The sequence below is a fragment of the Molossus molossus genome, unplaced genomic scaffold (assembly GCF_014108415.1).
Source record: "Molossus molossus isolate mMolMol1 unplaced genomic scaffold, mMolMol1.p scaffold_m16_p_12, whole genome shotgun sequence".
NCBI classification, from domain to species: Eukaryota; Metazoa; Chordata; class Mammalia; order Chiroptera; family Molossidae; genus Molossus; species Molossus molossus.
In genome coordinates, this window is record NW_023425347.1 from 2,013,029 (window position 1) to 2,025,435 (window position 12,407).

The 12,407-nt window shown below is 57.1% G+C and overlaps 1 protein-coding gene across 1 annotated transcript; it reads left to right on the forward strand.

Annotated features, from left to right (window-relative positions):
- Positions 1–9,580: 9,580 nt before the first annotated feature.
- TEX37 (testis expressed 37) lies at positions 9,581–12,060 on the forward strand. Its single transcript, XM_036255107.1, has 4 exons — positions 9,581–9,607; positions 10,088–10,180; positions 11,551–11,798; positions 11,904–12,060. The coding sequence occupies exons 1-4, from the start codon at positions 9,581–9,583 to the stop codon at positions 12,058–12,060; spliced, it is 525 nt and encodes a 174-aa protein (XP_036111000.1).
- Positions 12,061–12,407: the final 347 nt, after the last annotated feature.

The following is a 12,407-nucleotide window of genomic DNA, read 5'->3' on the forward strand; positions in this document are numbered from 1 at the left end:
ATCGGCTGTTTCAGGCTGGGCACGTAAAATGGGTAAGTGGCGTGTGCAATACACGTTTCGCAGCTAGCGTGGGCAACGCCTCAGCCATCGTGACCTTCTCCGCGGCAGCTCGCACTGGATTCTGACGTGGGGGTGCCCGGGCAGCTCAGAGCCGGTCCTCAGAGCCAGGAACTGAATTCGGCGGCGGTGTGGAGGGCAGGTGGCCGAGTGCGGACGCCGACCAGGTTTGACACGCCGCGGCACTTCGTGAGCTGTGGACTCGGCAGGCTGTCCGCCAGCAGGACCCGGCAGTGGGAGCGTGTGGCCTGGAGGCCGCGGGGTCCTTGCCGTGTCTGCAGCGCGGGCCCTCGTGCCAGGCGCCACCTGTTCCGCGGCATGAGCGAGGACACGCTGCACGTGGCCTGCCCTGCAGGGAAGCACCTCCGAGCAGGTGCCAGCAACGCCCCGTTTAACAGACGTGGACTCCAGGAAGGGGGTGTTTGAGAAAGGTGCCCATGGCCAGGCCTAGGGAGCGACAGAGGCAGAGTCCATTCCAAGGAGCCCCGGCCAGTCCTCAGTGGACCGAACGCGTCCCAGGTGCCGGCCGCCTGCTCACAAGTCCCTCTATGCTCCGGTGGGAAGAGGCGGGGAGCCAATTCCTTGGCCCAGGAAACTGTCTCTAGATCACTCGGATCTGCCCCAGTGTGTGAAATGGGCACAGAACAGTCACATCCTCGTTTGTCCAGCGTCTTCTCTGTGTGGACACGTGTACACAGGTGTCCGGGTGCTGGAGCAGCTGACGGGAGCGATCTGCAAATAGCTGCGTGGAGGGTCAGAGCACCCCGAGGAGGAAGATGCCCTTCCCAGTTCGGTGAGGACCTCACTCCCACCACGGTTTGACTGAAGGACGGTTTGAAGAAGTTGCCTCAGGACGGCAGGGCCGACTGCCCCCTGCTTTGCTGCTTTGGCCCAGTCAGTGCCCTGAGTTAGCCTGGCCTGGACTTGGGGACTTGTCCCATCTCTATGGTTGTTAGTGGCATTGGCGTTTGGCTCCTTGGGTGGGCCCCGTACTTCCCATGAGATTCATGCTGTCAGACTGGAGAGAGGGCTCCCGTCCCGGGCAGTCAGCGTGGAAACTGATCCATTTCCCCCGGTCCTGAAGACCAAGGGGACACAGACTTCAGAAATCGATGTTATTTTTTTTACTGATTCTCATGTATAGCTCCGAGCTATTGAGTAAATGCTGGTTCACTGGTCTAAGCAGTGTGTACCTACGCGATGTGTCTTAGGTTTTCTTATTTTTTTCCTAATGCTGTTGATTTGGTTTTATTGCTGGAGATTACACAGAAGAGCCCACTTCAATCAAGCTTTTTAAATTTATTTCTAGTGATTTTTTACACCAGGGTCCTGGCAAAAATGCGTCACACAAAGATATAATCAGTCATAATGGGACCCTGAAGGACCAGCCTGTTGACAAAATATCAGTGAGGTCTTCCTCGGTTGTCCCCGGATTTCAGGGCTCAGAAGAAGCCCCGTGAGAGGGACCTCGGGGCTCAGAAGAAGCCCATGAGAGCTGGTTTTGCATGCGGGTTCCACACCCGACTCCAGCCTCCCCGTTGATCTGATGAGGAAGGTGTGGTCTCGGGACTCTGTGCTCTTGGTAATCTCTCCCGGAGGTCCAAGGACTACACATAAGACCCCCCAAGTCATCCAAAAAGGGTTTGTGACCGAAAAGGTCGCTGTAAGCCCCCACCGCCATGTTTGCCTAGGAGAGCTGACCTCGCAGTGACTGGCCCGTCTGTCAGCGGGGGTCCCGGGGAAGGTGCTCCCTCCACCTGAGGCTGAAGGAGATTCTCCGGCAGATTACCAGCCAGGGCAGGCAGGGGCCTCGACTTGCTGATCACCTGCCCTTTCAACATCTAAGTGGCCCGACCCACTACTGACCCCGGCTCATGGCCCAAAAAGCATTTGAAAGATTTAGGAGAGTTGACAGAGCAAAGGGACACAATGAGCACTGCTGATACGCTGCAGTGACTGCCAGGCAAAGCAGGTTCTTGAGGGACAGTTTTTTTCCTAATTACATTGGGCATAGATGCTTCACCATTACAATCTCCGTTGTTGCCAACAACCATCACCATAGTTACTGAGCACCAAAGAGCGCATCTTAGGTTTGTTAGGAGAAAGACACCCTGCGGGTTATACTTTCCATTCCTTCTCCAGGCCTTGGGGCAGACAGGCGCTGACCATCCAGACGACTTTAAAGGTTCTGAGAATCGCCGAATTGAACAGTTGCCGTCTGAGCCCGCCAGTCATGGTGCTGGACGTGACCACGTGCTCTGGTGTCACCAGTGTCGCCAGCAGCTGTTGAGAAATTGTTGAAATCCACTGTTCACAATTTGGTGTTGACATGGTTCTCACTCACACGTTGGCAGAGACGTCTTTCCCCTGCCTGCTGAGACCACAGAAATGCCGGAACGAAGCAGTCCACGGCGGTCTCAGGAGCCTGAGGCCCCGCATGGCACAGCCGGACGAGGCTTGGCTGAGAAACGGCCGGGCCCTGTGACGCTGGGCTTTCCCATGAGCTGCCCGCGACTTCAGCGCAAAGGCCCTCAAGAGCCCTCGGCGGTTGAGCGCGGCGGGTTTACGTCCAGTTGTAAAGACGGACGAGACCACGGAGCTGTGAGAACTGCCGTCAGGACGCGCTCATTATGGGGCCCGGCTGGTTTGCGCGTCTGGGGGAGGGCCCAGGGGAGCTGGACCCGCTCTGATCACACGCTGCCCTGGACAGCAGGTCATTGGAGTTCCTGTCCTTGGGCAGGAGGCGGCAGCTGCAGCTGAAGCAGCCAGGACAGGGTGCTATTTGGTCATTTTTGTGTCTTGCACAATGTTCTTGCTTTGTGTCTGTTCAAACAGTCACAGAGGGTCTTGCTGCTGTCCTGATCCACTGTGGTCACAGTGGTCCCGTCTGATGGGGGTGTTGTGTGGAATTGTTTTTCTTCAGCAGGAGAACACCAGGGCCGGGCGGTGGGGTGCCAGCCTCCAGATCAGGGCCCGCTTGTCACATTCTCAGGGCATCTCGGGACATTGTCTGAGATGACTAGTCCCCAAATTCCAGCGTTTAGGTTGCTCTCTTCAGAACCCAGCTTCTTTCTCCCCAGTGGCTCAGAGGCCCAGCCTTTGAGGTCGCTCTGGCCCCAGGCGGCGGAGGCGGGATCCTGTCTCTGTCCCGTACTGGCTGTCCTATCTGCGCCTGGTTTACCAGATGGGGAGGAAAGCAGGGTCTGCGTGGCGGGTCGTGGGGAGGCTGTTTGGACAGCGCCAGCGCAGCGGATGTGCTGTGTCCTCACCGCAGCGCCCCGCCCTCGGGTCTCTGGTGCGTGGCTGGCTGCAGGGCTGCCCTCTCTCCGCACGTCTCCGCAAGCCCCTCCCACCGCCGTCTGCGGAGGGGCGCACCCCACTCGCTCCCGGTTACTGAGCAGCAGTGCGTCACGCACTGTGCCAGCAGGGCGTCCACCGCATTGCCCAAGGCGGCGGGACGGTCCTTCCCGGCCCACCTCATCCCAGGAAACCGAGCAGACACCAGAGGCCCCCAGGGACAGATGGTTTGTCAGTGGCAGAGCTGAGTTCACGTGAGGAACCATCCTCGGCACTCAGCTTCCCTCTGCGGGTCCTGCTCCTTAGCCCGGCACGGAGGGTCTTCAGCGCCCCCCAGCCTGGCCTTAAACCCCCAACACCCAGAGAGCAGCTCGGAGGGGCTGGCGGGCCTCGTCCGCAAGCTCAGGGGGATGAAGATCCAAAGGCAGTTCAAATACTTGGGCAAAATAAAATGCACAACTCAATGAAGACATGGAAATGGCACCAGTTATTGACAACCACCTGCTGGGGTGTCATAAACAGTCAGAGAGGCGAGGCAAGAGGTGGTCCCGCCAGTCAGCGGTGGCTGACCCTCAGTAACAGGCCAGGTTTGGACAAAGAGAGGCAATTCCCTGAAGACCTGACTTCATCCCCACATAGCTGCCCTCTGTTCCTGCCCCTCTCCCAGCCGGCCAGCCCTCTGCTGCGCCTTCTGGCCTGGGCTTCCCGATCTGATCTGGGCACGTCCTCCCTCCGCCCGCACCGGTTTGTAAAGTGCTAGATGGCAGGAGCCTTGTGTTTTTTCATCTTCCATATTCACCCCAACAACACCATTTCTAGTTCCACACACAGACACCCACACCTTGCTCACCTAAGGCAGCAAAGTTTAACAACTGTTCTCGTTTAACACTTTCATGAGCTCTTTGGTACCATTTCTCATGTACTGGGTACATCTCATGCTGCACCCATCCCAGGCGGGGCCCTGCTGTCCACACAAGTCTCTGGGAGATTCTGGGACGCAGCTCCCTCCTCTGTGAAGCTGGGTGGCCCAGCCACTGTCCTGCCTGCGCCTGCAGGAGGGTCACCAATGAAGCTTGTTAACAGGAACATTCTCGGGTTGGGTCCTTCTCCCCGAGGGTCTAACACAGAGGATGGCAGCAGAAATCCGGGGTGAGTATTTGTTGTTGTTAATCCTCAGCGGAGGATATATTTTCCACTGGTTTTTCGAGAGAGTGTAAGGAAAGGAGGGGCGAGGGGAGAGTGAGAAACATCAATGTGAGAGAGACACATCGATTGGTTGCCTCCTGCCTGCACCCTGATCAGTGCTGGGGATCAAACCTGCCACCCAGGCACTAGCCCTTGACCAGGAATCGAACCCGTGACCCTTTGGCCCGAGGGCTGATGCTCCAGTCACTGAGCCACACTGGCCAGGACAGGAACCTGGTTATTGATATGTAGCCCAGAGAACTGTGGAGCAGATGGTCGCTGGCTGCTCGTGGAGAAGCCCGTAACTGGGTGACCCAGCAACTTCCCACAAACCTGATATGGAAGCAGTGGCAGACCCTGTGTTTGGGGCTGGTGACGCATCCGTGTGGAGACAGCCCCTTTGAAACACAAACAGGTCTTGATTTTCAGAGCCGGCACTTGCAAGCTGATGGCCGGTTGGAGCAGGAGGCTGTGGGCCATCAGGGTCAGGTGGTGCTTCCCCAGAGCCCCGCCCGCCTCCGTGACCCAGGCTGACTGATTAACTCCCTGCTAGTTTTGTTTGTTTGTTCTTCAGGGGAAGGGGTTTCCATTTCTCAGGGGGCCCTCCGGCTAAGGCACAGGGTTTGGGAAAGGTGGCCACATTTGCTAAACCCAAACCCTGGGAGGCTCCTGGCTCCAGGAGAGGGATCGATATCCCCAGGGCCTGGGAGGAGGCCTTTGTAGTGTGGACGCCTGTTTGTGTTTCAGGCTCTAAGGGAAGGTTTGCTCCTAATTAAAGGCGTAAATGCCTTAATTCCTGGCCTGAGGGCTTCCCATGGCGCATTAGCGTATTAGGAAGGAAATGGATTGTAATCCCTTTAATATAAACTTGGAGGAACTCAAGGGCTTCTGGTTTGGGAGAAGAATTTCCTCCTGTGATTTAACAATATTAACACGCTGAATTTGCATAGACAGAAAGGGGGGCCCAGCTTCCCCCTAGAGAAAGCCAGCAGGGTCTCGGAGGAATGCAGGTCGCAGTAATTCAGTCCCCACAGGACACCAGACCATGCTTTTCTCCTCGGGTTCTCCCCCCTAGCCCTGTGGATTTGTACTGGACCAACTATTTTATCAATTAAAAAAAGATTTAGGGGTGACTGTCCTCAGTGGAGGAAGGAGGGGAGGACCCTGTAGAGAGCCTGTGGTGTGCCCTGGGCTGCACTTGACCGACCTGAGTCCTGTCCAGTCTTTTCCGTGTGCTTTTTAGCGTTCACGTCACTCAAACCATTTTACAGGTACACGCGTTCCGTTCCTACTACGCAGTTATCTTACCTGTACAACTGGAACCCAACTCTTGTGTCACTTACCCCAAAAAAGTAAAACAAAATAAAAGGCAGGATTTGCTTTCTGGTTTATTTCTCACCCTTTATAAACGGTAGATCTGCCCTCGCCTGCTACTCAGGGAGACAGCAAGGACATGAGCCGCTTCCCGCTCTCACAATTCGGAAAAGAGCGTGGAGCACACTCTCAAGCTGAAAGTGGCCGGTGCGGCGTGGCGCTTCGCAGTGGGCGCGCGGGCTTACACAGGTTTACAGCCACGTTGCTGTCTGCAGGGAGGAAGCAGTTCCGTGCTCAGGGAGAAAACAGGCGCCGAGGCCCGAGGAGAGGGCCTGGCCGGGCTGTCCCGCTCCTGCAGGACGCGGCGTGGACACGGCCACGTTCCTTCTGAGGCCGAAAGTCAGCAAAGATCCAGCCGCAGCGAGGGCTCCGAACACGTGTACTTGAGAGGCCCTAGTGCATGGGCCCTGTGATCCTCTACTCCTCGGCCTGTCCACTCAGGCTGCCGTGACTGCACGTTAGCGCAGCCCGTGTGGGGGCCCCTGCCTGAGTGCGGGGAGACCTTGGTCAGCGTCCAGTGCTGCAGCGCCAGCCGTTCCGGGACGTGGCACAGGTCCGGAGTGTCCTTCCCGGACCAGCTCACCTCGCCCACTGGAAGCCACACAGGCTGCACAACGCAAAGCCAAGTCTTACTCCCCGCCGTGGCTCCTCCCCCAGCGCGGCCCCCTGCACCCGGGACTCATTCCAGATATCTCCGATACCTCCCACGTTCTCCAAATCCTCCGCCACCCCTCCAGCCTGCCGCAGCCACCGTGGGCATCCGGTGGCCTGCCCACTCACACCCCTGCGCCCTCTCGCCCCCTCCACGCACAGTGGGCCTTTCCCTATGCAAGTCCCACTGCGGCCGCCTCTGCCTCACCTCCCGGGCTTCCCGGGACTCTCAGCACAGTCAACCCGCTAGAAAAAGCCCGCTCCCTCCGGCCTCACTGGAGGCCCCTCCCGCCTCACTGTGCTGGGGCAGGGAGCCCCTCTCTCCCACGCCACAGTCTCCCTTCCGCCGCGTCACACAGCCCCGAGAATTCTCCTTCCCGTTTAGAACTGAGTCAAAACGTCACTATTGAGGCAAGTCCTCCCAGATCAGCCCCCAAGGCTGGGTCAGGCCCCCACATCCCGTATATGTCTTTCATGGCACCTGTCACAATTGTAATTAAAGACTCACTTGTGTTATAATTTATGAAATACCCTTGTCCCCAGTTATACTGTAACTTCATTAAGACAGAACTCTTGCTCTGAAGTTTGCTCTCGCCAGAAGGGGAGCTGCAGGCAAGCCAAGAGGCCCACCGATTTCCGTCACTGTTGAACCCACAAGGTTCGGAACCCATAAGGTTCGGAACCGGGCCCCACACAAAGCAAGGGCCCAGTGCATATTGATTGGAGCGATGAAAGGAATCTGTGCTACCTCTGGTGCGCGACCACGGGGAGCTTCACGGAGAAGGTGGCCCTTAAACAGAGTGGCCTTTAAAACATCGTAAAGAGCTTAACATTTACCATTTGGGGAGAATTTTTATGAGTTTATTTGAACCCAAACTGGCAATTGCCGGGAAGCAAGTTTTCAAATGCTTCCTTCATTTTACCCTTTTTTCTTTCTTTCTTTCTTTATTGATTTTAGAGAGAGAGGGGAAGGCAGAGGGAGAGAGAGAGACAGAAACATGGATGAGAGAGACACATCAATTGGCTGCCTCCTGAACACCTTCAATGGGGATCAGGCCTGAAACCCAGGCACGTGCCCTGACTGGGAATCGAACTGGCCACCTCCTGGTCCCTGGTCGACACTCATCCACTGAGCCACACCGGCTGGACGTAACCTTTTTTGTGTGTGTGTGTTTTTAAATCCTCACCTGAGCGTGTATTTTCATTAATTTTGGAGAGAGGGAGAGAGAGACACATCAGCAGGTTGCCCCCCACACGACCCCGACTCGGGATCGAACCTCACCTGGGCTGGGCCCTGCTGTCCTTTACGGCTGGCATATTCACTGAGCATTGTGTTCCTCATGGCTTGTCTATGTAGCCACATGAGTCAGTACTTCAATGCTTGTTTAAGGCTGAATGATTTTGCGTTGGCCGTGCGCACCACGTTGTGTCCATCCGCCATCTGCGCATGGACACGGCTGCTTCCGCCGTTGGGCCGCTGGGAGTGTGCACACGGGCGTGCGCGCACCTCCTCAGGCCCCTGCTCTGTCTTCAGGCCGTGTGCCCCGAGGTGGCATAGCTGGGAGAGCCGTAACCCTACGTGTAACTTTAGAAGGAGCCGCCAAATGGCTTCCCACAGCTGTTGCGTTGCTCACATTCCCACCGGGATGCTGGCTCCATTTCAAGGCTGCCAATTACTGGGTGCCTCGCGGCACTCCTGTGGGTGTGAAGGAGGTGCAGTCTGACCGTGGAAGAGGGGTGGCCAGCCTTTCAGAGGCCTGCAGGGGCGATGCTATACAGCAGATGTCGTCATTTATACAGGGTTCCTGTGCCTCCCTTTCCTGGAACACACTGATTCTGCACATGGTGGAAAGCCCCTCCTCCTGGGTCCCTTCTGATGCCGCCAGGGTCCATGTTGGCTCAGGGGTGCGAGGACACCAATGACTTGCTGTGAGAGAGGGTGAGCCAGGGACAGGGGAGCTGACATGCAGGAGGTTGGCCAGTTGCCTAATCACAATGACCAGGGGCTGTGACCCAAACAGCCTGCATCATGTAGGTCAGGGTTCACCTCAAAGGCAGGGGTGGCAGGGAACAGGCAGGCCTCCCCATGCAGCAGGGGACATGCAGTTGGAACCACAGGAGCAGCACCTTCCCCTTGGCAGCAGGACCCGTAGGTGCTCCTTGCACTGAGACGGGTTCCCAGCCCCATGAGAGGAGCTGTCTACACACAAAAAGAAGGGACGTGAGCCAGCTGAGGTCCGCAACCACAGCCCGCTGGGTGGAGGGGGCTCAGGGCAGTGTCCCATGGGAACAAAGTGCAAGGCCAATCAAGAACCGAGGGGCCCATGAACACAAGCTAGGGTGAGCTCAGAGAGCTCCCCGGTGCCCAGGGGCTAAGGCCTCCTCGTAGGACTTCAGGGCTGGGGACAGAAGCAGGTTGGACAGACACATGCTATTGGTCAGCTGGAATACAGAGCCTCACACTGTCTCCCACTGGCCACCCCCAATTCCTGCTAGAAAACAGGGTTTGTGCTTCTGCATTGGGGTGCCTCAAGCCCTGGGCTTGCTTCCGCTGGGTGCTCAGAGCCTGGCCTCAGAGGCCTTGTGTGCTGACTCAGCTCTTCCTGCCTCTGGGAGCCCTATGTGTGCCGTCTGCAAAACTCTGCCTCAGTGACGGTGCTTCACAGCTCAAACAGGCATGGCAGGAGCACGTGCCCACAGACACAGGCAAATGCTGCAAACCTGGGCTATCTGCTCGCCAGGCGCCGGTGAACAGTCCCAGCAGGCACTTGTCCTGCCTGAGGGGCGACTGTGCTGTCTCCATGGCTCTGATTCCCCTGCCTCCTGCTCAGGCCCCTGTCCGGGGCCCTGTCCACCAGACTGCCACCACCAACCCCGGGGACGAATAATGTACAGGTGGGGCGAGGCGGGCAGGGCCAGTCGTGCTTGCTTGGCACAACCTTGCGGGCAGCGGCCACTTTCTCTGCCTGTGGAAGCCGCAGGGCTAACCACCTGTTCTGTGCCCAGGTTGTCTGCTATGGCGGGTGTGGTGTACCCCAGACAGGTGAGTGCCCTGGCTTTCTGTCCCCTGTGACTGCCTCCTCTTGGGTTCTTTGGGCTCCCTTTAGTCATGACTCTGAATGTTTTTGTTGTTGTAAATGGGCAAAGGAAAGCTAAGATTTACCATTTTCTGGAGGTTTTACCATTTCATGTATTTATTCAGTGTGCATTTCTTAGGCACCCTGGTGTGCTGGGCTTGGAGGCAGCGGGAGGCCTCGGGTTAGGTCCTGATCCAGGGTACTCGTGAAATCAGCCACAGTGCACCATGACAGGGCCACAGTGAGGGGTGTGAAATGTGCTATGGACGCAGAGGAGAGGAAGTGGTGGGTCCAGGGGACCGAGGGCACGGAGGGGAGCCAGAGGGTGAGGCGGGGAAGGCCCGCGGAAGCCAGCTCACCAAGGGCTCCGAATGCCAGGCCACTAACGCTTGGAAGAGGAAGAACAAGATGAGATCTCTTACTTTGTATTCGCCCTTGCCCTGCAGGTCCCTGTGGATTTAGACATATACCAAACCACCTACATGGTCAACTACCACCCCTACGGGAAGCACAAGTACTCCAGAGTCACGCCACAAGAGGTAAAACGTCCCTCAGTATTGTCTTCTATTTCGCTGCTCACTGAAGTCACTGTTATTTCATTTCTGTTGTGCGTGTGTACGCTGGAGCACTTACTGAGAAGGATATCTGAGCCTGAGGATGCAAGAGGTCTTTTCTGCATGTGTGTGTGTGTGTTTGGAAATGTACACTCATGCATCCACAGGAGTGTGAGTACCATACCCTGATGGGGCTAATAGCGCTGCTAAACACCCATGAACATGACCAGGCTGCTCAAACAGCCAGGGGACCTCGGAGCCCCCGGGCGCCCCCAGCTCACACCGCCCCACCTCCAGAACAGCCACCATGCAGAGTTTGGGGCTAGCTGTGTATATGTGTTTTTAAGAAGAGGCCATTCTGCCCTGTATGTACGTACACTTCTAGACAAGTGGTTTAGGCTCACCTTTTAGGAACTTTCCCATTATTTGTAGTCTTCCGTGACTTTCATTTCTTGCTGAACATGACGCATGTGCTTCACTGCCCGCTGTGCAGATACACTGCACACACTGCACACACATGCCACCACAGCGCTACGCTCCTCCTGTGGCAGACGCCAGGGTCCTACTCTGTTTGTTACCCTCCTGCCCCCAGTACTGCACTGAAGGTGAGGCCCGGCCTCACGTGGGACAGCCACCCCTCCGGGGAGGGGACTTGGTTGCCACAGGAGACACCAGGTTTCCAAGTGCTTCCCTCAGTCCACCTCCCTGGCACAGTCACACCTGTGGCTTTGTCACCCTGCACTGCTTGGTATTACCCGACGTCTACAATTTTTACCAGTTTGGTTAATTTGAAATAATACTTCCCAAGTATCTTTTCACTTGTTCATGAATACTTACTATTCTGTGAAATCTCTGTCTGTGTCTTGGGACCATTGCTTGTTTTTTTCTTACTAATTTGTGGGAGTCCTTTAAATTCTGCACATCTTTCATTTGTCAGTTCTATAAAAGAAACCCTTTTCTATCCTGAGGTCGTTCCACTAATAACAATAATAAGATCCACAGAAACAAAGTGGGACAATTTCTGAGATACATTATTTGGTGGAATCAAAGTGCAGAATTCAATTACAATATGACTTGTTTATGTACAAACCAGAGGTGTGGATATACACACACATGTTTATATGTACAGATAATATTTCTCAAAAGATGCAGTGTTTGCCTCTGGAGACTGGATGGTGGGGAAGACTTTTCACTGTTAACCCTTCCGTAGTATTTCCGCATCCCCTCTGTTACATAGATTCCCACTCACTCACGAATGTAAATCGTCCGCGCCAGCGCGTTGACTCGGGGACCTCCCCGAAGCCAGGCCGTCCTCCCCTCTCAGCTCCCCCCTCACGTGTGATTTGTTCCCACAGCAAGTGAAGCTGGACACCCAACTCAGGGAAAAAGAATTTTATACGCTCATCCCCAGCCCCAACCCCAAGTTAAAGGACGGATACCCGGCCTTCAAAAGACCCTACATGAATGCCAGAGACCTGGGACAGCCCGGCTTCTTCCCGTCGCTGGACCACGGGGGCACGGAGAAGGAAGAGCTCGGGTTCACCTGCGGCCCTGCGGGGCGCCCCGTGCCCCGCGCGCTGCCCCCCGCCAGCGCCGCCTTCCCGTGCCTGCGGGAGCCCGCGCAGCAGCCGGCGGCGGAGGAGGGCACCGGCTACCTCCTGCTGCCCGGCTGCCTGTGCCCCGGGCACCGCGCGCTGCCCCCCGCCAGCGCCGCCTTCCCGTGCCTGCGGGAGCCCGCGCAGCAGCCGGCGGCGGAGGAGGCCACCGGCTACCTCCTGCTGCCCGGCTGCCTGTGCCCCGGGCACCGCGCGGCCAAGGTCCCGGTGCTGAGCCGCTGGGGCCCCCTCCTGCCCTTTTACCAGTAGGAAGGTGGCTGTAGACGCCCCTCCCCCTTTGCGGAGATCCCCGCGCTGGCCCCGGATCGCGGGAGATCTGGAGGTAAAACCTCGGAGAGCTGTTCCTGCCGCGCCGGACCCGGCTCGGTCCGTCGGAACCGGCCTCCCGCACCGCAGCCTGCAGGGAGAGGGGCTGGAGACGTTGTTGGAGGGCTGCGGTGTGTGGTGGTTGGCGATCATTAAGACCCCCTGCAAAGATTCCTCCCTTGTGGGCATTTCCTTACCGGACAGGTGCTGCGCGGCCCCCGGCTGTGCGCTGCGCTGCGGAGCGGTGGGCCGGCCGCCAGGGTCCCCGCCGACCTGGGCGTGGGAGCCAG